Consider the following 27248-nt stretch of genomic DNA (forward strand, 5'->3'; position numbering starts at 1 on the left):
TTTCTGTCACTCACCCGGGCTGGCAAAGATTTAAAAACCGCTTTAAACTGCGTTCTGCCTTCAAGACTAAATTGAGCTCATCGGTGTTAAAAGTAACGTTGTGTGGAAGAGCATTTAATGACAGGACCGTTGTCAAGTGTTTGTGATACAAATGCACATTGGGAGAGGCGGCCGGGGGGCGTGGCCGCTCCGCCCCTGACTGACTCCGGCCGTCGCTCCTCGCAGGGAGGATAGAGACGTGAGACGAGCAGCGGCGTGATCTGAAACTGACAGCCGACAAAACCAAGCCATGAAAACCGCAGGAGCGGGACAGCAATGCTCGGTGTGGAGGTAGGGAGGCTGTCCCACGATGTGCCGCCGACCTCCGGAGAGTGGAGCTGGCCGGAGCATGAGGCCAGCCTGGATCCTGGCTGTGACCGCTCTGATCACCGCTCACTCAGCCCGGGGATCCCCGCTGCTCCCGGACCCCGAGGTACACGAATGTCTACGCAGTACTACTGTTCAGAAGTTTTTAGCTTAGACAATTACGCGACATGAATACTTGGGCTGTATCTGAAGTGTTGATAAGAAGTCAGCGAGCGTTAAAGTGAATCTGGTAAAATGACAGCCTCAATAATGTCAGTCAGACCTGGGACTTTTCTCTGATGTCTCTCAAATTATCACTCATATTTGCACTTTAGGCTTGAAAAATTAAATTTTCCTTTTGTCTACAACGGATGATGACTGAACTTTATGATTTAACATTTAATTTGGGGACTTCCGGGGTTTAATTGGCCTTGTTCATTAACGGCGTTTGCGTGGATGAGTTCCACAGCCTTTTAAACATAAATCATGGACTCTGCCCAGGTCCGTGAAGTATTCACAGAGAAATGAATGACCATGTTTATAGGCAAGAACCGGCCTTTTTTGTGTGTTTATTTGTTTATGGTGAAAATCAGCCTCTCAAGACCCAGTTTGTTATGAACATATTTACATCCTCAAGGTGGACCGGTCCCGTCACAGACTCCAGCTCAGCACTGCCAGTATTAGATGATGAAACAGCGTGTTCTTTGAGCAGTAACATGAGTCGAAGTAGAAGCTGGATGCACTGAAATGTCCTTCAGGTGTTCAGAGAAGCTTCTAATCAGCTGGTCTGAACCAGCTGACCGAGACACCTCAAAATCTGTGGCTTTGATTAAAAGTTAACCACGAAAGCCAACCTCCCAGCATGGCTTACATTAAGAAGTTCTGCCTCGCAATGTCAATGAAAGGTTAAAGAGGGACTCCTGGATCTGCTCTAACATTCAGATTATCTACAAAATATAATGTTGTTCCCTCTTAATAACAACATTACTCTCCGTGTCTTGTGTCAAAAACAGCTTCAAAACGATCATTTAATGAAGGAAATAGTTACAAAAATAATGTCTATATTTACAGGCGGGAAGGTGACCTGTGAGACACTAAACCATGAAGGATTTTAATCAAATTAAATAAAATTATGTCCCTCAAAAAGCATGATTCATCAAAGAAATGTAAGCATTTCACTGTAGCTAATTAAAGGCAGTTATACTCCAATATTTAGACCAAATTCCACCTCACATCATCAAATACAGTCGGAAAGCACTGAGAAAGATGGTGTGATAAGAAATGAAGCTTATTGATGTGTCAGATGGAGCGTTCCGCACACCAGGTGGACTTTTGGGTCCCGCCTGTTTCGTTTTTGTTTTGTTTTTCGGAATCCTTTAGGTGTCTGTTTTAAGATTCCACCTGGTAAAAACTTGAATTAATGTCCCAGACGGTTCATTTTTAACCCTTCGTTTGCACCCATCCTGAAATAGACAAAGTTACAATGATAAACTGATTGAATTAAAACACAGAGACAAATGCTTTCCAATGAATTCTGACATTTCTGGACAAAAACAACCAAAAAAAAGAGAGGAAATCTGACCGTCTCGTGTGGCAGCTGCATGTTGGCTGCACAGCTGCCACTACTTGTGTTTCCACAACTCTCGGTCTCATCTTAAACGATACCCTGCGGCATTCGTCTGCAGCACGACAAAGGGACATTTTCTGTTGCACATTCCTGTTTGGCGCAGTGCGTCTGTCAACTCCTTTATTTTAATTTCCTCGCCACCTTCACCACATGTGTAATCAAAGCTGCTCCTGCTGTTGTCTGAACATGAACGCCTGTGATTGTGAGATGGTAATAATAAACCATCAACAGAGCGCTTCTCAAATCATGCATCACCATCTGTTGTCATGTACACTGTTGGTTCTTTTTGCTCTACTTTATAGGTAAGAAAGTACTCTCCTGCATACATTCTTGTTAAATAATACCTATTAATTCCAGGGACCCCCAAGGGTTTCTTTTCTCGTGGGTGGTCTGCATGTCTTACACATTTTTTTTATGCCTTACTAGCATTTTTGCACTGCTTTTATGTTTAACTGCCCAAAAACTGGAAATTAGCTAAAAGCGATATAATGAATGTTTTTTGTACATGAAAAAAAACAAAACACGACAAACTGAAACTGAACTGCTGTATTCTCAGTACATCCACTTTTACAAGCTACAGCAGATAAAGAGCAGCTACAGCAGTGTTGTATTATTAGTCTTTGATGATATTTTTCAAGAGTTGTTGCACCCGCCTGAGAAAAATAAAATTCCCTGCATTTTTCCTGATTTTATGAGACAAGATAACTTTGTAGATCAAAACAAGCAAATCACATAAAATCCCAGACACAGCAAGAAGATAAACGATACACATACAGCACAGCAATGTAATTACACCACCTGAGTTAACGAGGTTCGTAAGTACAACAATGAGCAGGAGTAAAGGCTTTTTTCAGTGTTTTTCTGATATTAATGACTATATACCAATTGCAGGTTTTTCTGGAGAAATACGGCTACCTTCACCAGGACAACCACATCCACAACGCAGTGGAGATGCATTCAGCCATCCGGTAGGTGACACAGCTTTTTATTCATTCCTCTCATGTTGTGTCTTGATGTGATATGATGATGAATGCTATAGTTGCTTCAGCGTGTTCATTAAGAGGGGGTGGGGGGTGGGGGGGGTGGGGCTCAGGGTGGGACCAGCCCCCGGGGCTGAACGTCAGCGCGGCGCAGTAAAACACACCCTCACCTCTGCAGTGGGAACTGTCCACTGAACCCTCCCTGAACCAGCCAGGAATGTCAGGAACCTCACCCTCTGGCCTCCATGCTGACTGCACTGTCACAGGAACCAATAGAAAAGCTGAACAGAGACTGGAGGGTTGGCTTGTAAAATGACCCTCATATGCCATTTCAATTAACTTGAGATTAATCGTGCAGCTCTAACACACACCGGCAACATGCTGCGGATGAAAAGTGGCTGAAACGGTGCCGTTGTGTTCAGGTGCACAACTATGGACCATGGCAGAGAACATGGAACTCCAGCATGAGACTTGGACTGTGTGAAAGTTAACATTGAGGTTAGCAAAGATGCTAAATGTTACCTCAGCTTGCTACTGGCTTTAATGGATGTTATCTTGATTACACCCGTGTTTGCTTAATTTTCTTAACACCAGTGTTTGACTTACTGTTCTGACTTCACCATGACGACTGTAACTCAGCCACAAGTGGACACGAGTGGTCTCCTCCCACCCGAGACCGGCAACAGGGAAGCACAACCACCAGAATCAGGACAGACATGGCAAACTGGTATAATGACTAAATTGGATGAAAAAAACAGCTAGAGACTTTAGACCAAAGACTTGAGACTTGGACTTTCAGAAAAGACTTGTGAGCATCTCTGGATCTTGGCTTTGTCATCTATCATTTATCTATCTATCTATCTATCTATCTATCTATCTATCTATCTATCTATCTATCTATCTATCTATCTATCTATCTATCTATCTATCTATCTATCTATCTATCTATCTATCTGTCTATCTATCTATCTATCTATCCATCCATCCATCCATCCATCCATCCATCCATCCATCCATCCATCCATCCATCTATCTATCTCTATCTATCTATCTATCTATCTATCTATCTATCCATCCATCCATCCATCTCTATCTATCTATCTATCTATCCATCCATCCATCCATCCATCCATCCATCTATCTATCTATCTATCTATCTATCTATCTATCTATCTATCTATCTATCTATCTATCTATCTATCTATCTATCTATCTATCTATCTATCTATCTATCATCTATCTATCTATCTATCTATCTATCTATCTATCTATCTATCTATCTATCTATCTATCTACTACCTGCCTTCACCTGCATTTTAAGATAAAGCATCACTGACAAACTTCACATGGACTCCGAGGGGGAATTCATAAGAACAAATATGTGTTGAGGAAGAGCCTGATGCAGATGTTTGCCTTCACACAGGGATTTCCAGTGGTTGTCTCGCCTTCCTGTGACAGGTGAGCTTGACAGCGCCACCCTGAGGCAAATGGCAGAGCCTCGCTGTGGTGTATCAGATGAGGGAAGCCAGCAGATCTGGGCTCAGAGGGTAAACATCATCTTCACGGGAAGCGGTGACCCCACAGGACGAGCACGGCGGCGGCGCAGGAGACGCTCTGTTGCTAAAGGTATCATTTCTGCATGTGCACGGGGGAGACATCTTTGTCTGTCAGCAGTCATAAAGAGCCACCAGTTTGCTGGGAGGGTCCACCTCCGTAAACAGAAGCACTAAATAGAGCCGAGGGTTGTAATTAAAGCTGGTGGAGGCTCTCACGTTCGTTGCACACGTCGGCCTGGATGATTCCTGCTTTTACCAGCAATTAAGTCCTCCATACCTGTGCATTGTGTTTACAGGAGAACAACCATGCAACCCCCGCTTTTTACATGTGTTTTTACTTTAATTGAACTTAAACTGAACACAATTTAGCCCAAAACTGTAAAAACAAAAACAGAAAAAATAATGACAGATCCTCAATTCTGTTTTCCAAACAGTTCTTATTCAGGCTCTCAGCATCAGCCTTTGATTGTTCCTTTAAATGCCTGTAGAAAACGAGGGATATTATCCTAATTTTCTGCTTTAAACGCAGCAATAAAAGCATTCATTGGTGAGCAGATCACTTGAGTCTGAACCAGCTAAAGACTGCCGGTGTTTAACAGTGGTTAGGAGTGGCACTAGAAGGGCAAACGTCTGGCAGACTTCCCCTTCAGGTTGAGAAAGTCTCTGAAATTGACTAAGAGGTGTAATTTTTCCCTCAATTATAAACATGTGTGAGAGAACCTTGGACGTATAAAATGTCAGTGATGAAAGTTCAAGTTTAACCATCAAGATGAGCCTCTAATTCCTGGCATTCATCAGGGGTCACTGACCTCACATGGACCATTGTGGGAGATTTTTACATTCATTGAGGAGGTAAAGCTTTAGCAGGATTCCTCCAAAGCAATTCAGATATGGGGATAATCAGAGGTCCAACTGGATCAAGGTGTAACTGTGTCCCTCTACAGTTACAGGAACGGTCACATGTTGTCTTCGCTGCTGTCACTCCTTGAATCGTGAACTCTGGTGACAGCAGGAGGAGAAGAGTGGTGTTTTCCTCCCTCTCTCTCTCTCTTCTTGAGCCTCAAGCCTCCTGATGTGCGATGCCTCTGCATTCCTGCCTGTCACTGCAGAGGTTGTCTAATGTTGAGGGAATGCAGCGGTGGCTGATGTTCGCCACGGCCTCTTCATGTCAGTACCTGACGTGCTCCAGCTGGTAAACATGTCCAGGACTGACGAGCTGGATTACACTTTGTTAAAGGATTATGTCAATGTTTTAGGGATATTGCTCATTTGCTGTCATTTTAAGAGGCAGACAATAACTTAACTCATATTTCTGTGCGTGCAATATGGAGCTCTGACCCACAGAGACAGCTACTTAGCTTAGCATAATGAATAGAAGTGGATTGGCAGGTTAGCATCACTCTGTCAAAAGTCTTCAAATTGATTTCTAGCTTGGTTTGCTTAGAAAAGTCTTGTAGAAGTCACTCTTCTATTATCAACAACCGCTTTGACGGTCGAGGTTATGATGGGGCTTTGGATGCGCTGCATCAGATCACTGCGCCTCAGAGAAGTAGTTCCATCCCTGTATTTGATACTAAAAGTGCAATATCTAATAAATTAAATAGTTATTTTATATCAAATTTTGTGTACAAATTTCATTACATGAATGCAGGTAAAGACCATTTTGGTATAAAGTGTATCTGATAATTTTAGAGGTATGCAAAGCTAACTAGCTGGTCTCTGAGGGTCTCAGCTCCCTGATGCATCACAGTAGAAAGAAGGGGATCTAGTGTCTTGTCTGGTTCTGGGGATGATGGACAATATGGCTACATCTTAAAAAGTTGTTCCTGAACCCGGCCATCTGTTACACGTGCTGACTGATGGGATTTCTTTCAGACTTTGTCAACTCGGTCATTATTTTAGTCCCAGACGTGACTCATCTGTCAGATACTCTTTCTGTCTGGGGCCAAATGTGCAGCCGTGTAACATCAACTTTGCGCTTTAACATTAGATTTCTTTGTCCAGCATCAGCAACACATGTTCCTGCATTATACTGCTACTGCTACTCCTTGCTAAGAATGTTCGTCCTACTCTCTGACCTGATGATACGATGAGGATTCATTTCAGACCTGATTCTCATGCTGCTTATCTCTTAGTGTTTTTTCCCCCCTGCGCTTACAGTTAGGACACCTGTGGCCAATCAAGCTGTATGTGACTGAAAAACCAAACTTCTCGTCTGGTTTGTCCCCCGTAGCTGATACACTCGGCCCGTTAGTGTTGTTCTTTCTTATCCACTTCCAGCTGTGGTGTGATTTCACTTCATGTGAACGTTCCCGAGCTTCCTGGGAACTGAAAACAGACCTTGACTCCTGTTGGAATCCGACCTGATATTTACAGAGCTGACATTCCACCACTCTTGTCCAAGATAAGAGTTCTAAGAGCAAAAGGTGTGTGAGTGTGTATTGTTCAGAGGTGTGCCCTCAAGAAGCTGTGCCAGGCAACCGTTTTACTCGTTAATTGTCGCTTTTAGAAGCTGAAATCAGAGAACGTTTCATAGATTGGCCGTCAGCGCTGGAGTCAGTCTGATGACCCAAAGAGCAGATGAATAATATTTGGAAGTCCTTTGGCTCTAGCCTCTCTTTTGTCATGTCTTTCTGGCATGTTCCCTTAAATATAATTTTAAAGGGAATATCTTTTAGGTTTGGACTGCTGGCTGGAAACATCAGTTTAGATTTTCATCTTCTTTGAATTTGCGAGGAGAATTTGTATCGACCCTACTGGCAGGCCTGAATGTTGTTTAGTCTGCGTGACAGAAATATCTCAGCATCTATTGGAGGCACTGGAACAGACGTTTTTCAAACTCTCATGGTCCCCCAAGGATGAATCCAGTTGACTGCAAGAACTGTTACAGCGTTATTGAAGGGTGGTTGTAGGAGGTGATTTTACATCGTTCAGCTTGTTGGTCAGCGAGACTTCAGGGCAGAGATTTGGGATGAGCAGCTGCTCTGATGCTCCGAGCCTTCAGCAATACATTTTATGAAAATACATTCCCACCTTAAGAATATCAATATTTGTTTACATGTACAGTGTATTTATTACAATTTTGCTGCTATATATTTGCTGTACGATGGCCCTTTTCGGGCTCTACAGTTTCAACCGAAGCATTTCCTTGTATTCCTTCGCATGCCGCGTACTGAATCACTGCGCAGCATCGCTATGCACAGATCCATTTAGACTGAGGGTGAAACCTGTACTGTCACTGACTACCTCACAAAGCCCCACTTCAATAAATCCACTGACTTTCCCTCCAGTTGTGCATGCGTGTGTCAAACATCCTCCTTGACACCAGCAACAAACAAAATCTCTCTGCACCTCCACAAACAATAACTTTGGCTATCAGATGATTGGAGTCACTTCCTACTGTCTGAGATAACCCGCCCTCCCCTCACTGTCGCTATAGAGGGCATCATCATAATGACTTCCATAAGGGAAGTGGAGGAATGTCTTGTGTATTTGACTTCCTGGCCCCGCTGCCGTCCGCGGGGACCGCTTACTCTGCAGCGGCGTGAGACAGAGTCGAGGCGCCCGAGCTCTGCTGAGAATGCAGATCTCCACAAATCTATACACTGTGACATATCAGAGAACTTGAGCTTGGCAGGTAAAGCCAGTAAACCAAGTGAAAACGCAGATTGTAACTCTTTCGAGTTAATCACATTAACTTATAGGGTTCCACTTCACAATCTGTTATTTCCGTTCTGTTGCAGCTGAAGCACAAATTCTGTTTATGTGTTTACTCACACACTGGTGTCATTGCCAAACCCAGGTCTTAATGGCCCCCAGATTTCCAGATAGTTCCTCGTCTCCGGGGTGCTATTGAGGTCTCTACCACTCACGGTATGTGGTGTATATATCTTGTTTATCGCCCCCATCTTTCACGTGTTTCTCTAATGTATATTATTTGTACAAGCAGAAATGGCATTGAAACACAGATGTCCACATTCTCTGTACGAGGTCATGCAGACCTCCCACTCGTTTGGCGCCTGCACACACACACACACACACACACACACACAGATCTTTAAATACTCAGGTGTGCTTGAGCAGTCTTTTTTCTAGTTTAGCTTTAAATGCTAACGTATGTGTAACGGCCTACATCTACAGAGCATATTCTACTGATCAGGTGACCTCACATGACATAAGCACTCCGACTCATACTTTTGTGGGCCGATCAGCCTTCAAGCAGCTTTTTTTTTTTTTTTTTTTTTTTTTTAATAAGATGATGATTACAGGGACCTTTCATCCTCTTTTTTTCATTCAAAATGACTTCATCAGCAGCAGCTCTGCTCTGGACCGATGAGAACGAACGTCCAGCCTCTGCAGCTGCTTCTCCCCGAAGGTTCATACGATCTAATGATTGTTTCCTGCCAGCCAGTCTCTCTGTCTGCAGCGCGGTTGGGAGCATACGTGTGTTTGCTTTATTTCCAGATTGCTACGTTGTGTAAGGTTATGTATATGTGACGAGACTAGAGTTGTGTAAATTAAAGAACAGCTGAAATGACCTCCCCCACCTCTGCGTGTCCCTGGATAAACGGGAGATTTGCGGCTGATGTTATTATATGTAGCTGAGAAACCGCAGACGCGTGCTGAAGGGACTTGTTTATTCAAGCACCAGGTCACAGTGATTGTTCATGTGTTCTATGTGGTTCCTCACCTATCCAGCCACTGCAGTAGGAAACAATCAGAATTCACCCGTTTCCAAAATACATCTCCATACAGTGAGATTTGTAACCCAAGCAGATGACAAACATCCTTACAAAGCGAGAAAGGATCGTTGTTTTTCTGATTTTTAATGAATCTGCAAAATTAATCTCATCTGTTTGACACAACTTTCAAGAGTTGAGTAAATGGTGGAGTCCCAGAGGTTGCAGGCCATTACCACGTCCACGGAGGAGCTATGATGTCACTCACATCTGCTTGTTTGTTTACACAAACAACATCAGGCTGATTTGCATGAAACCTGGTGTGGCGCTGCAACATGGGACAAGGGTTTACCCATAAGATTTTGGAGCAGATCTGTTTTTGGTTGATTTTCGTATTATTACCTTCAGAACAAATGGGATCCAGACTCAACTTTCTTTGAACCTACTTTAAAAGCTTCGTCCTCTGACAAATGTGGAGCCACAAACTACATTGAAACTTTCAAATACTAACAAGACTTTGATCTCTCGGTGATGTAATGTGCATTTAATGAAATGTTTAGATTTTTACCTCCAAAGTTTAGAATATTTACAGTTAATCAGAGGTTCATCTGACTACCTAGAATGTGGGGCAGCGTATTTTAGGAACAAGAAAGAACTAAACTGCTCTCAGTCATACAGATTTATCTTCAGAATCACACGATTGGCATCCAAATGTAGCCAGGAGCCGCCTCTCTTACATAGTGTAAACATCTCTGCTGAGGTTTAAAACCTTAACTGACATGTAACCTTCCGCCAAGCCCTCATTCAGTGAAATAGATCCTGCCAGCTGACTCTCTACCTTCCCTCATGCTTGGAGTCTGGGAACATGTTCTCATGCTCAGCTACTCAAGTTCTGACTCAAATACCAAAAACAACTCATTCACATTTTTTTCTTCAGCAAAATGTGAGGTTCAACAGCAGTTAATGGCAGCCCATTTTAGTGAGGCGCCATTTTAGGACGCAAGACACTGATTTCTTTTACATTGAAAGATAGTTAATGAGTTGGCTAAGTTGTTTCACCTTTCTGCATGTAATTGATTCCACATGTTGTGCGTGAACACCTGCCTACGGCGCTGCTTGTGAGAACCAACCCTTCCTGTCCCTTTGTGTCAGGATTTACAAGCACCAATGTCATTTTTGCGGGAGAACAAATCCTGCAAATCTAAAATGACTCTTCTGTTAAGCTGCAGATCGGTTTGAAAATATCAGGAAAAACAGAGGGCGCGCGCGTGTGTGTGTGTGTGTGTGTGTGTGTGTGTGTGTGTGTGTGTGTGTGTCTCCAGTTGAGAAGTGGTACAAGCGTCATCTGACCTACCAGGTTGTGAACTGGCCTCGCCACCTGTCCCTTGGCTCAGTGCAGCTGGCAGTGCGTGCTGCGTTCCAGCTGTGGAGCAACGTGTCAGGCCTGGTCTTCCAGGAGGCCCCTGAAGGACCCGCAGACATCCGGCTGGCCTTTTACGAGGGGGACCACAACGACGGGGCCAGCAACGCCTTTGACGGACCAGGTCAGGGACAAACACACACACACACACACACACACACACACACACACACACACACACACACACACACGTCGATCCAAGCCATCACAGGCTTTGCTATGCAACGTTAACATTCACATGACTGCAGCGAACCCCAGAAGCTTAAGACGTTCCACCAACAGAGAACATTTGTGGTGTGTGATGGTTGTTTTGGGCGTCTGACTCGTCTCACTAGGGGTCTTGTCTCTATGTTATTTGAAGGGAGCCTGAAGGGTTAATTTTCTCCTCAATACCTGTTGCAGTTTTCAGGATTTTTAAAACCGTCATTGATACATTTGACTGTAAAACATAATATTAGCAAAACTATCACAGGATTCTGACTCGCACGACACTTTGAAATCATATCTGATGACTAATCTTCTGCAATATTGCAATTTGCACGTGCAATTTTCCCCTCTTATCTTTCTCATCTCTCTCGCTCTCTCTCTGGTCTTCAGGAGGAACGCTGGCTCACGCCTTCCTGCCTCGCCGGGGGGAAGCCCACTTTGACATGGCGGAGAGGTGGACACTAAACGGACACAAGGGACACAACCTGTTCATGGTCACAGCCCATGAGATCGGACACACTCTGGGACTGGAGCACTCTCCTGTCCGCCACGCTTTAATGTCACCGTACTACAGGAGACTGGGCCGCAGTTTGGTTCTGAGCTGGGACGACATCATCGCAGTGCAGCAGCTGTACGGTGAGGTGATGTTTACGTGTTTTTCATCCTCCCTGCTCATCTGTTTATTGGCACAAACGTCATGTTGTTTGGCTGAACACACTTTTACTTGAAATTCTTGTCCACATCCAAATATTTCCAGGACAGCAGCTGAGGGGAAATGTTCAGAAGAAAGTGTGTAGGCAGGAGGTCAGGGGGAGTGTAGCACCTTCACTAGACACACACACATATCTTTACAACTTTTTCTCAGGTTAAAGGTCTGTAGGGGTGGAAAGAAAACTCTTTAGTGGTGAGATGACAAATGTCTCACTGTCTGGACTCAGGACAACAAAATAAGGCAGCATTTTAGAGTGAATGAAAAACATAGAAGTGATTGCTGACCTGTTACAGAACCAAACGACCTTTGAGGAAGGTATGTCTTCTGTTTCCCACTGCACTGGGAGTCAGAGCACTGAGCTCTGAGAATAATGAAGTTACGGTTAAACATACATGAAATCACACATCCGATGAGTTGTGTTGCATTCAAACACGTGCAAAACTCTTGTGAAATAAATCTCCCCGCCGTGAATGTGATTAAAAGTTCATGACTGTGTCGTGAAGGAGATTACTGGGAGGGTTTATTTACACAGCCGCCAGACACTTCAGTTGTTTTCTTGGAGAATAAAATCCATATCAGGACGAAGCAGAAACAAATGCGTTTTAGTTTGATGCAACAACAGAATGAGTTCTGTCAGGTTCAGTTCTGTGACCTCACGACAAAGCAAAATAACACTCTTTCCTCAAAAGACACACACAGTCACAGCAGTCTGAGTGATGAATCACTAACAGCCAGACTACTGTTGTGTTAAATAACACACACACACACACACACACACACACACACACACACACACACACACACACACACACACAGCATTTCCTTGAGAGTTTTACTGGTGTTGTAGCACATATTTGTCTCATCTTTTAAAGTGTGCGTGTGTGTGTGCGTGTGTGTGTGTTGTTGCTCCTGGCATGTGCAAGGCAGGTTTCCACATGTGCACATGTTCTCTCGCCTTCTGATGCTTGGAAACAGATTTCATAACACACTCTCCTTGCTTATTGGCTGCTTCACCCACTCGTTGATTCTCTGAGAGGGTGCGCCGCTGTGAATCTGCAAAATGCAACTGGAACACTTTGTTGGCGTTGACCCATTAAGCCAGGTGTGAAAGGCTTGCAAAGGGCCAGTGGAAATGCAACCACCCGCGTGTGTGCTGGAGTGTTTGCATGGCTGCAGGACAGTCGCACAGTCACTCTGATGATTTGTCTTTGGCACTCGCAGGCACCAGCACATCTGCTCGACCTCCACACAAATTATTGCTGTTTTATTGTTTCTAACACCACTTTTCTTTTTCATCTCAGCTTTATTCAGAAATGCAATAAATTCTTTGACTTATTTGTTGGCCATATGGTTAACTGGCAAGAATGAGCAGCCATTGTGTGCTATTTTGCTTGTTGTTGACCTGAACTTCAAGTGCACGTGAAGGTATCAAGAGCTGAATTTCATTTCTTTTGCCGGAGTGAAAGAATCTCTCTGATAGCTCCTTTTATTTGCCTCCTAAAATAAGTGACGAGGGATTCTTAAGGTGGAGCTCAACAAAGTGTGGCTTGCTTCTCCCTGGAGGGCAGATCAACTTTGTTTTCCGTCCACGGCAGTAATTTCTGCTGACTGCAGCTGCGCCCACGTAAATGTCGACAACCGCAACTGAGAGGACTGCCAGTGCTATGAAAATGCTACATATGTGCTAAGATATGAGTGTGTGTGTGTGTGTGTGTGTGTGTGTGCGTGTGTGTGTGTGTGTGTGTGTGTGTGTGTGTAGCTCAGGCATTGTGAGGGAGTCTGAGTATGTCCACCTCTTGATTGCTTGATTGACAAGAAAACCCCTGGGGCAGGTGGGAAGATTTACATGGCAATGGAGTACCAGAAGCTGCAGTATCCTGTAACTACATGCAAATGAAGAGTGATGATTTAACACTGGTAGCTAAAAGTGGAGAAGGCGTATTCAGATTCTTCGGTAAAAGTACAACACTGTTTGAATATAATCCACAACGATAACTAAGATATGCAGTTGTATGCCTCCATGGTGTGTGTCTGTCACATTGACCTTCACCACCAAAATATCTTCAGTCCCAGCCAGATTAGGAGAGTTAATGGCAATGGAAGTGATGGATAGACAGACAATACTCACAGCTGCATGAAAGTCCTGCAGCTGTGTTATAGATGAAGTAAAATGCTGGGATTAATAGTATTAAAAGTGCTGAATACTGAAAAATGTTCCTTGTTTCTGTATCATAGTGTCCAATTGTTACACTATGGATTCATTAAAAAAATTACAATTTACATGGCTGACTTTACTTTTGTAGTTAGTTATAAAGCTCTCTTTTACTACATTTTGTACGACTGCAACAAATAAACATTTTTCAGACTGGATTAATGTCCTGATTATTTCCTCAATAACCAGTGGAAATGTCGGTGTGTGAGAAAAATAGCTGAGAAATGTCACCACAGTGATTGTGCTGTCCAACCAACAGTCAAAACTCCAAAACAATAAAGATGCATTTTAAAAATAATGACAGATTGAGAGGAAACTCATCACATATTCACATTCGCGAAGCAGAAACCTCGACAATTACCAGACAACCATTATTCTGTCAACTGCCAATTAATCAAGCAATTATTTAACTGTAACTGAATAGTTGAAAGTTGGGCAGATCACTTGATCAGAAACCTCAAATTTGTCAAGTTATTCATAGGTTTCAAGGGAAGTTGTTTTTGTTGATGGGTATTTAGAAAAAACACTCTTTATCACAAGTACTTTATACTGATTCACTATTTTATATTTTGTCATACACACACACACACACACACACACACACACACACACACAGACTACATCTGCAGTTCTTGGGTGAGCTGCTGATTTTATCCTACTGCACAAATGTTTGCTCCTTGCAAACAAACGGGCTGTAATTACAGCGGACGCACCGTCGTTTACTCGGCTGTTGTGTGTTCCTTCGACCTTGTGTGTCCGCGCTGTGATGACATGAACAAGTGGAATGCCGCTTTGTAGCTAAAAACTCAATCATTTTCAGGGTGTTTGCAGCATTCTATCTGTGTTTGTGTATTTATTTCAAGCACAGTCTATCCAGCAGTTCACGTCAACCCAGCCCCATCCTGCAACGGACAATTTAAATGTTAAGGTAATTCTGTTTCATTAGAAATGTCCTCTGTTCAGACAGTTGGGAGGATCATTTGATGTCAGGATGTCCAGTCTAGAGGAACTGGTCGTCTCAGTAGCATCCTGAATGCTGTCAAAGCTTTTATTTGGTCACAGTATATTTAAAATAATCTCTGTATAACCCAATTAATTTAGTAATTTAAAGTACAGCAACTTCCCCCAATCAGATTTCTGGTTTGATGCCTTTCACTTCACCTTCTACCCTCAGGTAAGCCTGCGGGTGATCGTCCCGTCAGGTTGCCAGGTCAGGTTTTACACGCTGCTCTGCAGGAGTGGGAGTTTACCGTCATCCATGACCAGCACCAGACCACTGGCCAGCCTCTCTACTGCCACAGCGTCTTTGATGCCATCACTATAGGTGAGGTCCAGATGAAGTAGTACTAGATAGTAACATCTGTAACTAACTAACTGTAGCTGAGGTTCAGATGAAGTAGTACTAGATAGTAACATCTGTAACTAACTAACTGTAGCTGAGGTTCAGATGAAGTAGTACTAGATAGTAACATCTGTAACTAACTAACTGTAGCTGAGGTTCAGATGAAGTAGTACTAGATAGTAACATCTTTAACTAACTGTAGCTGAGGTTCAGATGAAGTAGTACTAGATAGTAACATCTGTAACTAACTGTAGCTGAGGTTCAGATGAAGTAGTACTAGATAGTAACATCTTTAACTAACTAACTGTAGCTGAGGTTCAGATGAAGTAGTACTAGATAGTAACATCTGTAACTAACTGTAGCTGAGGTTCAGGTGAAGTAGTACTAGATAGTAACATCTTTAACTAACTAACTGTAGCTGAGGTTCAGGTGAAGTAGTACTAGATAGTAACATCTTTAACTAACTAACTGTAGCTGCGGTTCAGATGAAGTAGTACTAGATAGTAACATCTTTAACTAACTGAAGCTGAGGTTCAGATGAAGTAGTACTAGATAGTAACATCTTTAACTAACTGTAGCTGAGGTTCAGATGAAGTAGTACTAGATAGTAACATCTTTAACTAACTGAAGCTGAGGTTCAGATGAAGTAGTACTAGATAGTAACATCTTTAACTAACTAACTGTAGCTGAGGTTCAGGTGAAGTAGTACTAGATAGTAACATCTTTAGCTAACTAACTGTAGCTGAGGTTCAGATGAAGTAGTACTAGATAGTAACATCTTTAACTAACTAACTGTAGCTGAGGTTCAGATGAAGTAGTACTAGATAGTAACATCTGTAACTAACTGTAGCTGAGGTTCAGGTGAAGTAGTACTAGATAGTAACATCTTTAACTAACTAACTGTAGCTGAGGTTCAGGTGAAGTAGTACTAGATAGTAACATCTTTAACTAACTGAAGCTGAGGTTCAGATGAAGTAGTACTAGATAGTAACATCTTTAACTAACTGTAGCTGAGGTTCAGATGAAGTAGTACTAGATAGTAACATCTGTAACTAACTAACTGTAGCTGAGGTTCAGATGAAGTAGTACTAGATAGTAACATCTTTAACTAACTAACTGTAGCTGAGGTTCAGATGAAGTAGTACTAGATAGTAACATCTGTAACTAACTGTAGCTGAGGTTCAGATGAAGTAGTACTAGATAGTAACATCTTTAACTAACTAACTGTAGCTGAGGTTCAGATGAAGTAGTACTAGATAGTAACATCTTTAACTAACTAACTGTAGCTGAGGTTCAGATGAACTAGTACTAGATAGTAACATCTGTAACTAACTGTAGCTGAGGTTCAGGTGAAGTAGTACTAGATAGTAACATCTTTAACTAACTAACTGTAGCTGAGGTTCAGGTGAAGTAGTACTAGATAGTAACATCTTTAACTAACTGAAGCTGAGGTTCAGATGAAGTAGTACTAGATAGTAACATCTTTAACTAACTAACTGTAGCTGAGGTTCAGATGAAGTAGTACTAGATAGTAGCATCTGTAACTAACTAACTGTGGCTGAGGTTCAGATGAAGTAGTACTAGATAGTAACATCTTTAACTAACTAACTGTAGCTGAGGTTCAGATGAAGTAGTACTAGATAGTAACATCTGTAACTAACTGTAGCTGAGGTTCAGATGAAGTAGTACTAGATAGTAACATCTTTAACAGAAGGTGAGGATCTGGAAAAGAAAGAATGTATCAACTGTTGTTGAGCTTCTTCTCTACAAGTGTAAGCCCCAGTTCATTCTTCTGCTGGGGGTCAAGCAGTCGTGGAAACTCAGTGAAAGTGGTTTCTGTTCCGTGTGTGAATCCAGACCAGAATGAGACGGTACTGGTGTTTCGAGGCGGTGTCTACTGGACGGTGTCCGCTGGAGGTCACGTGACTGGGCCACTGCCTCTCCGCCAGCGCTGGCCTGACCTCCCTGCTGTCATCGAGGCTGCTGCCTTTTCCCCGCTGGACGCCAAGTGGTATTTCTTCAAAGGTGCTGCTCCACTGAATGTGACCAACACTTCCATTTAAAGTCAAGTGGCTCACCATCTCCTCTGCTCAGGCCCAGAATAGATTCTCTGACTCTTTCTTAAAGACCACACTGCACCGCTGCCTCGGCTGTAGGTTTTAGCCCCCCCTTTCCCCCAGTGTGTTGTTAAAAGTGTAATTGAAGTTGAACTTAATCTGAATGATCTTTATTGTCATTGTACTGAGGGACAAGACATGGCTTCTCCTGTTGTAGTTACCATCAAATAGAGAGTAGCAGTATTGGCAGCAGCGGTGGAATATCATAAATACTCATATATAGGCTGTAAATCTTTATAACTATGAACTACACCTCTGACAACTGTCTCTGAGGGTGAAGCTGTGTGTGTGTGTGTGTGTGTGTGTGTGTGTGTCTCACAGTTTTTGTTCATAAGATCACTTTTCACACAACCGTTTGGAAAAAGACCAACCTAAAAAGAAAGGAGCAGCAGCTTATTAGGCTGTACATACACCATTCTTTCTTCATTAACCATGAATGAAATAAGTTTACACTGCTGTTGAACCCTTGGAACTCCCAGTTACACTCTAAAATTTAATGATGTTGAGGCACACACACACACACACACACACACACACACACACACACACACACACACACACACAGGTTTGTGTAGCTATTCTTATTAGGACATTCCATTGACCTCCATTCATGTGAATATCCTAACCCAAGCCTTAGTCCTAATCCTAACCAATTGATGCCTGACCTCAACCTCAAGCTAACTGCAATCTACACCTTCACTCTTACTTTGACCAGGTGTTCATAAACTAAGTTCTGCCGCATTAGGACCGGTATTTGGTCCCCATGAGGACTAGGGGTCCTGATAAGGTTGGTGTTTATATCAGGTCTCCAAAAGATAACAAAAACCAAGTATGCACACACACACACACACACACACACACCTGACTGCTCCACCCATCCACAGCGGCTGTGTTTCTTGAGTAACTGCCGCTTCAAACGTGGAATCTGTTGTGATTTACTTACATGAAAGAGATTAAAATGATGCAGAAACACCAACACGTGGATACTGACTGGTTCTGTGAAAGACATAAACGCTTTGTCACATCAGCTCATGGAACAAGCAAACAACCTTTAAAATGACGGTTTTCTGAGTGGGGTTTGGTTTGGATCGAGTTCTCCATCAGTCATGACCGGACTTGTCCCTTTTGTCCTCATCTGTGTGCCTACATAATGATAAACATATATATTTTTCATATATAAGGTGATTATACCTGAATGAAAATACATTATCAGCAGTATAATATTTATAGTCATTTCTACCAGGTCACCCCCCCCAATGCAACTTCCAGATACTGCTGGTCAAATATAATGTGTTTTTCACTGAATTGTGTTTTTAACCCATACTTTTCTGGCGCGCAGGGAAGCGGATGTGGCGCTACACCGACAGTGTGCTGGACCGCGGCTTCCCCATGCAGAGTGGGGACTTGGGTCTGCCTCGCCACCCTGACTGCGCCTTCTATTATGCTCCTCTGGGTCACATGGTTCTCTTTAAGGGGTCCCGCTACTTTGTCCTCAACCTCAAAACTCTTAGCCAAGAGCCATATTACCCTCGCAGGCTGAAAGACTGGACTGGAGTGCCACAGGGAACCAATGGTGCTCTCTCCCGTCCGGATGGCCGTCTCTACCTGTTCAGAGAACAGAAGTTCTGGAGGTTTGACTCAGTTAAGGTACGAGTCACCAGAGAGGGCCAGTGGGCCAAAGACCTAAGCTGGACAGGTTGTAGTGGCACTCGTCAGAGCAATAACATCCTTTGACCAGCAGAGGGAGCCGGAAGCTTTAAGGTGCTGATGTGCTGTCAGGCAGTGGCTCCAGAGACTCGCCATGAGAAGCTTCCACAAGGAAACCCACTTGGTTGACTTATCGAAGCACAGACAGCATTTATTCTGCCAAAACAATTATCATTTTACGGACGTGCAATTGGTTTCTTGTTAATAACATGAAGACAGAAATGAGGGCTGTGAGTGAGAACTGCTTTATTTGATAGCCACTATTTTACTCTGCAGTTATAACTTTTTATACACATCATCTTTCATTTTGTAGTTTTTGCACAGTGACAAAGTTTTCATCATCAAGGACATAAACATATACAAACGTATAAATAATGGTTTCCTTATATTGGCATGTGATTGTACTCTCCTCCATGATTTTGCTGTAGAAGAAGGGAAGATGTCAACAGCTTAAAAAAAAACCCAAAGATTTGTGAGGTTCAATCGCAAAACAGCGTGACTCATCCAGGAGCTCGACCATCGACGGTGAATCCTACAGCTGATTACCCCAGAAAACAACATCGCTTTAAACTATCAGACCTGGATTTGTTTTCTGTTCTATGTTTTTGATGAATTACAGCTTGGAACATGTCTCTGCATCACTGCACCGGCTTATCAGCTGGATGGGGGGATCATTTGTAAGGTGCTTATCCACAGGGGCGATGACGTGACTTGTGTTCCACCATGGTTTTCACTCATTAAAAGCATAATTTTTTTCGATTCGACAGAAGATACAGTAAAATGTTTGTGAGTACTCAGATCCCTTGCTAGCTCTAGTGATGGACACTGAACTAACGTGACTACCATCTGCTACAAGTGCAGTACTTAAGTTTCACTGTCTGCTGATCCCTCAGTTTACTGAGGTCTTACAGTAATTAACAGTTCTGGGGTCTCAAGCGTTGGACACACGTGCTGTTCAAGCTTTACTTAGATTCATATTAAAACTTCATCGTACAAGCTCCCTGTAAGTAGTTGTAAACCATTACTACAGTAATTTAAGCAGGTTTGGCCCACGGCATACATCTTAATACACAAAGACTAGAGAAAGCATCATCTCAAGTGCAACTGAACAAACATAATCAAACATAGTCCACTGAGCTACTTGTGAGTCAGCCTGGTGGAGACGACTGCTGCACTGCGGAGAGCGACCAGGTTCCTAATCATGAGCCTCCTCGCTGAGATGATTTGTTCCAAAGGCAATCAAAGTCACATGATCTGGCACGAGTGTCCCAACAGCAACACATACACAACCTGTTTCCTATTCACAGGCCTTTACACAACAGCTGCTGGGATAATTAGTAGGGTCTAAATACAAATGTAAATGAGACACTCAGCAATATTAGTAGCTGCATTGGTCTGAGATGTCACTCACCTTGTGCGCAGAAATGTTTGACTGTGCACCAACACCATTGGTCCTTCATGGTGCAGGTATGGAGGCCGAGAGAGGCCATACTTCACTTGTTCCTTTTACTCAGTTATCTAGTGACAATGGGAACGTATCTTGAGATCACAAGATAAATACCTTTGTTATTTTGAGGTAACGGGATAACTAACGGCTGTATTAACAGCATGAATAAATTAATTGCAAGGCCTTCGTAGCAGACCAAAGTGTGTGAGTAGCAACTACACAGGTGAAGCCTGCTCTCCTGTTTCTTCTTATATAACCTCAGATCCTCTAAGTGAGGAGTCTCTATGACCTCTCCGTGAGGTTTAGAGGACTTTAGATGAAGAACTCATCCAAGAGCTCCTCATTCTTGGAGTGAGATGACAGCATCTTGGTGCAGGGCTCAGCTGGAGTCCTGGCCTCACCTTTCCAGGGGCTTTGCCCAGTTGCTACTGTCCTGCTGCCACAGCCATTTCTGGTGGAACGCCACGCCCTGGAGGGCCCCTGAGGGTGATTACATGTCTGTAACAGATGGTCACCCACTTCCTTAGCTAGTCCCTCTACAGCTGAAGCCCCACAAGCTGCAGGTCTCTCAGAGTGACCAGTCTTCAAAAGCTCCATAGAGGAGGAGCGAGTCATTGCCTTGACCATTGAGTCAGAGCGAGGCGAGACTGGGACTCCTGTGTCCACATTGGTCTCCTCCTCATCCTCCTCCAGCAGCAGATGGGAGAGCGAGCGGGTGATGGAGGGGCGCAGAGGAGAGTCAGGTTGATTGGAGGTGGAGGGCGGGGCAGGGCTGCTGCGCTGGGATGAGTAGCAGGAGCTCCCTGGAGGTGTGCTACAGCAGCTACCTGATCCCAGACTTTCTGCTCCTCCACGGCCTGCCTGAAGCTTCTCCAGCGCAGGATCACTGCGAGCTCTGTGACCTAGCACAGAGGAATAATGGCATTAACTTTTCACAGACATGACAGCTACTTGGTTTGTTCACTTTATGTGACTGTAAAAGGATGTTTCAACCGTGAGGGATCAGCACAAGGCATTCCATGATTTACAGATGTGTAGAAGATGTTTAGGTGGCATGGCTCAGAGGAAGAATGGCTGTCTAGCAACTGAAGGGTCTCTGGTTCGATCCTCACTTCCCCCAGTGACCATGTCGAAGTATCCTTGAGCAAGACACTGAAACCATAATTGCTCCTGATGGCCCTGCGATGGACTGGTGACCCATCCAGGGTGAACACCGCCTCTCGCCCCATGTATTGTATTGTATGGTGAGTTACTGTATTAGTGGTGAAGAGACGTCTCGTCTCAATAGGTACCTTGCCGCTGCGCTTGCCAGGGCAGGGGAGTGGTGAGGCTGCAGGGGGCTAAGCTGGTGAACTGTGTTCCTCGCGGGGACACGCTGGGGCAGGTCAGAGGGAAAGCACAGGTCAGGGGTCGCTGAGGTTGAGCTGGGGTTTTCACCTGCAGCACAGAAGGGCAGGAGCAGAGGGATTATGATTTACAGCCTGACTAGAGAGATTTAAAGCAAGTTAAGTAACCAACAGAATTAACATACACGCAACATAATATGACATACGGAGCTTTGACAGCTCTGAGCTTTCCAGTCCAAGATACTAACAACAGCCTTTTGATTACATCATTAGAATGAAGGATGAGACAACAGTGTTTTTTTATCCTGGTCTGAGTGGATTTTTCAACATTAGCACTATGTGCTGGTTCCTCCTCTGAGGACCTCAACTAAGGAGGTTAGGTTTTAGTGGCTTTTGTCTGACTGTCAGCAGGATTAAGTAAAAACTATCAGGCTGATTGTCACTAATCTTGGTGGAGGAGTGGAACATGGGACAAGAAGGAACCTCTCACAATTTGGAGCAGATCTGAATCACTGGGCAGACACATAAATTATCTCCTCTATTTTGCTTAACATTGTGAGACAGGACAGGCTAGAGAGAGTGATATCACCCACTCTTGAAGAGCTGACGTTAGCCACGGTGGACGCTTATGCACAGAGGACAAGCAATTCTCAGTAAAACGCATGACATTCAAGGGCAGTTAAGAAATCCAAATGTAGTGATTGTGATCCTAAAGAGAATGACAGAGACACAGATACTTGTGTCACTGTTCCGAAAGGACGTGCAGTCTAGATGGTTCTGGCCCTCTCATCTAGACCTCTTTCACAAGTTGTCTGTTTGACTCTCAATTCAAAAATGAAGCAAATTGTATCCACTCTTATAATTTTCAACAAACAACCTGTCCAAATTTGTCTTCACTGACCAAAAGACCCTACATTGTCTGCCATCTCCTACTGTATAAACACTGGGATGATAGCTGTTACAGTCTTTGAGTAATAAGGCTTCACACACACAACTTCCCCTCCACATCAAGACAAACAGCTCATTTAATTCTACAGACAAAGCTGACCAGTTACACGTTGAGTACAAAAGTTCAAATAGTTTCACAAAATAAAGTGTTTAGCAGGACAATGAACAAAGATCCAGTTCTTGAGACTCTGTAGGCTGAAACAAGAGAATGAAGCTCGCAGCACAGATCTGTGTTAACAGTAAATGTAGGACTGCCTCTGACTACAGCACCCACGCATGTGAGACAACCCTCACAACAGAGTGGTGCAGGGATGAGTCCTAACACCAGGAAATTATTTAACATTGTTGGATGTCTGGTTCCCTTGTCTTGAAGTCTGTGTTTTTGAAACGCCCTTTTAGTTTATTGCCTGAATTAAGGTTTAGGGTACCGATAAAAAAATCTCATCTAAAAATCCCACTTGCTCATTGTCGAGGGAACTGATGGAGATGCTACCTTCTGAACTGGCCTGCAAAGGTACCTCATCTCTGCAGCGCTCTACATAAACTCGCACAAATCAACAAATAGCTTTTCTTCCATTCACTCTTGTCTCTCACGATGAATTAGAGGATGCAGATTAAGGGACTTATAGAGACACAGTTACACTGATGTGCATTGGTGACAGGTAGGATGGAATATAACCTGAATTACGCTGCACCTACCTGGAAGAGAACCTTATTACCATCCAGGTCTTCTGTCTGCCAGCGTGTAGTGCTGATGGGAGTGCAAGGATTGGGCAGCAGCGGGACCAGCTGGCCAATTTCCTCCACGCTAAACTGTAACACTGCAGAGTTGCACGGCTCCACCCGAACACCTGGCGACAACTGCTTCAATGCCAGCTGCAGGCAAAGGCCTGGCTCTGAGGGGCAGGCGGAGAAGAGTTTCAGGTTTAATCATCCAATGGTACATCATGCGGCATCCTTGCTACTCAATTGTAGTTTATGCAAACGAAAAACTGTGTAGGACTTCCTGGGCTGTTTTCTGACTAGGTATAAAGCATGTGTGTATGAGAGCTTGCCTGAGTGGAGGGTGAACCAGCAGAAGCCTGTCTTCTGCTCCTCTGCTTGTTGCTGCAGCACCGTCTCATAGAGCCGCACAGCGTCCTCATAGTTGTCGTATCCACTGTACAGCGTCACTCGAAGTATCTCTCCACCGCAGTGCACTGGTCGAACCCCCCACACAGGCATCCCTGCTCCGAGGCTGTAGAAGTCTCGGCTAGGCAGGAGGTAGGGCCGCAGCAGAGCGTTCCCAGGGGAGCTGCTGGAAGAAATGTGGATCCCTGCTGTTCGGCTGCTGCAGCTCTCGGTGTGATGGTACTGCCAGGGGGGCCGCTGGAAGTGATCCAGTACTTTAAGGATGCGCTCCTCTCCGTATGCCTCATGGAGGAAGAAAGTGATGGCCAGAGAAGGGTAGCCTGAAAGAGTTACTGACAATCAACCTCATAGAAAAACAAGGGAAGACCAAAAAAATTGTAGGATGGAGACCATTGGTAAATGTACAGGAAAATGTAAAATTTCAGAGTATGAGATGGTGGAAATTTAAAATAGTAAAAACAGCAGACATATGTGTTAACATCTCTTGTTTTGACATATGGTAATGATTATTTTCGATTTCGGGAAACGCAATTAAGTTCAAGAGGTAAAAGTCAAGGGAGCCTGAAATACATGGGATTTGTTTATAAAGCCCAAGATCCCTACCTGCCACAGGATAGAGGCGAGTGTAGCCCCTATATGGAGAGGCCCTCTCAGACACATGGAAGATGCGGAGACTCGGGCAGAGCCAGCGCAGGAGGCGATCCAGCGTGTGCTGGAGCAAAAGTGAGTCTCCAGGGTTGGCCAGCAGATGCAGGTTCACCAGAAAGAGCTGCTGCTGCCGCTGCTGATGCCTCAGCTGCCTGTTAATGAGCTCAACTGAACACACACACACACACACACACACACACACACACAATATGACAAGATGTGTTTACATCACTTCCCCATTCAAATTGCTTTCTGCATCATTATCATCATCGTAAACAGGAATGCAATGATGCAAGTTTCTGATATCTGAACTTTGGATATCAGCCAATATTTTTCCACATCTGCAAATTTACTGAATTGGAATTATTAGATTAAATTAGCAAGTGCAAATATCAAGTGAGAATTTCTTAACTGCTGCTGAGCCTTTGCTTTTTGCTCCATGAAGGCTGTTAGAGCTTGTTTCAGCAAAATGTAGTCTGCAGGTCTTCTGGTGCAGTGCTGATGTAGCATGAGGTAATACGGTAACACAGAGCAGGATAGACTAGATTGGCCACAGTGCCATGCAAACTGATCTATTTGAATTAACACTGGACTGATATCCTGAATTAACACTGGACTGATATCCAACATCAGTATTGGATCAATGCATCCCTACTTGGCAAATTGTTATTTACATGTAGCAAAGTAACAGATATTTGTCTTTTCATGAATGTGCAAGATAATAAGGAGGATAATACTCTTTCTTATTAATACTGGATTAACTCAAGGTTTGTCATTCACTAAAGCCAACTGCACTAAATTCAATTCAAAAACTTTTACTTGCCCCGAAGAGGCAGATGTCTAAGCAAGCGGAGAAGTAAACACAATAATCAACTCATACATGAACATTCAATGAAAAGATGCAAGAACAAGTGCCACAACTGGGTTTAGTTTGGAGTCTAAACTGAATGTTTTGCTATCATACCAAGGTGAGTGCTGTAACTAAAACTAAGGTTGGAATAAATTCACTTAATCTTGTCAAAAATTAACAAACAGAACACACCCTTGCTCCTTCACCCCAAGCGTGGGTTTAGTTGTAACTGGGAAGCTCAAGTCAAACCTTATGGAAGGCTGTATTTGGCCGCTCCGGTCTGGACTGAGAGAGGGCACTCCAGCAGCTCCCTATATCAGACTTAAAATCTGTCATGGGGAGTTTGAGACAGCTTTTGATTGCAGCTGTATTATGACTGGCTCTGGAGAAGCTTTAAAAAAAAAAAAATCTCGGACAACAATTGTTTGGGTTTAGCTATATCACATTGTTTGGCAAAAACACATTTTAATATAAAGCATGTGTTACAAACTGGGGTGTGGCGTTTGGAAAAATGTGGGCAACTACCAGTCAGGAGAAGAAATTAAGAAGATGCATTGTGGGAGGTGTAGGATCTTTCTTGTGACCCTACTGAGTTTAGCTTTATGAAGTGCAAAGGTAGAGCGAAGAAGCACCTACCGCCAGATGTGGACATCCTGCTGGAGTCGGATCTAAAGAGGTTGAAGTAAAATGGGAAGTTAGAGGAAAGTCTGGCTGAAGGAAAGACATCAAATCTGTCTCCATCTTGTGGTGGTAGATTTGGAAACTTGCCCCTTTGCTTTGGTCACCATGACAACACATTATCTGTTGCTAGCTAACATAAACCTAAAGAGTACAATTATAAGAATATTCATGAACTACAGAAAAAAACGACACACAAAATCCATCAAGTGTTTTAGCCAAGAGGTTAAAAACAGCTCTAGATGTAGAGGTAAAACAAAACAAAACAAAAACGTCCCAAGGCGAATATACTGACTTTGGACTAAGTTAGTTTCCATTGTGGGCAGAATGCTAAGTTGGCTAGCTAGCGGGTTTTAGCCTGGAGCTAACGGCCAGACAAGTTGGACTCACTCGGCAGTGTCAGCTCCGGAGTCCACGTTTTCATCGTCGGCACTCTTCCTCAGCGCTGCTCCTCCGAACATCACCCAAAACTCCTCTCACATCTGGCCGAGACTCCGTTACAAAAACTTTGAGAGGTTGCTGCCGTGCGGCAACAGCGAAAAGCATCCTGTTTGATTTCTCTTCCCAGGAGCTAGCACAAAAAAATATTGCTGGGACGCTGACGTCACCGGGCAACCATAAACCGTTAGGTTAAAAACAGACGCGGTAATATAATTTGTGGCCCAGAAAAGAGCAAAAATATAAATTAAGGACGGCTATGTACCATTCTATACTACACGATACAAGAATAAGTTATTGGGTAGGCAGAAGTAGCGCCACTGTGAATTCAATGCAACCTATAATAACTGGAGCAGATGGTAGGAAGACAAAGACTGCCCAGACGGTCCGGACAGATTTAAAAGTGCAGGGGACGTATGGAGGGGAGTATCTCAACCCGTCAAGATAAAACCTTTGTTTGTTAAAACCTTGCTAAGAGCATTAAACCCCAGTTTATCCCACTCCAGGGGGACACCTCCCTGATGACAATAGTAATTTCCATGAGAGACACCTCAGTAATACAAGTGAAAATCCCTTGCAGGTCTGTCAGCGTTTGTGTACGCCTAATTAACACTTCATTAACGCAAGTGCGAGGATCCCAGACTCAAAGTTAAATAAATGACATTCAGATAATATGCAGATACAACAATAGTATTATGACTGAGACATTTTGAACTCATTTTGTTGGTTTTCAAAACAAACATTCGCTGGAACTGATCGATTTGGTTCAAATTATGGAGGTCAAAGGTCAAGGTCACTTAACACATATCTAAGGGAAAAACTTAAGTGATTTTTCTTTTTAAATTTGAAAGACGCCAC

The 27248-nt window shown here is 43.5% G+C and overlaps 2 protein-coding genes across 2 annotated transcripts; one reads left to right on the top strand and one right to left on the bottom strand.

Moving 5' to 3' along the window:
• Positions 1 to 220: 220 nt before the first annotated feature.
• Positions 221 to 20010, top strand: mmp28 (matrix metallopeptidase 28). Its single transcript, XM_086215691.1, has 8 exons — positions 221 to 472; positions 2864 to 2940; positions 4376 to 4578; positions 10510 to 10731; positions 11205 to 11450; positions 14913 to 15062; positions 16938 to 17105; positions 18537 to 20010. Exons 1-8 carry the CDS (start codon positions 350 to 352, stop codon positions 18929 to 18931), a joined length of 1584 nt encoding a protein of 527 aa, XP_086071817.1. The 5' UTR covers positions 221 to 349; the 3' UTR covers positions 18932 to 20010.
• fam124b (family with sequence similarity 124B) lies at positions 19137 to 26782 on the bottom strand. The gene is made up of 7 exons (XM_086215690.1): positions 26343 to 26782; positions 25911 to 25942; positions 24380 to 24592; positions 23701 to 24096; positions 23345 to 23541; positions 21644 to 21788; positions 19137 to 21253 (listed from the first exon to the last, which is right to left on the bottom strand). The coding sequence occupies exons 1-7, from the start codon at positions 26411 to 26413 to the stop codon at positions 20664 to 20666; spliced, it is 1644 nt and encodes a 547-aa protein (XP_086071816.1). The 5' UTR covers positions 26414 to 26782; the 3' UTR covers positions 19137 to 20663.
• Between the last annotated feature and the right edge of the window lie 466 nt (positions 26783 to 27248).

The sequence above is a fragment of the Aulostomus chinensis genome, chromosome 10, assembly GCF_037954235.1.
Source record: "Aulostomus chinensis isolate RoL2024-O1b breed Wild chromosome 10, RoL_Achi_v1.0, whole genome shotgun sequence".
Lineage (NCBI taxonomy): Eukaryota > Metazoa > Chordata > Actinopteri > Syngnathiformes > Aulostomidae > Aulostomus > Aulostomus chinensis.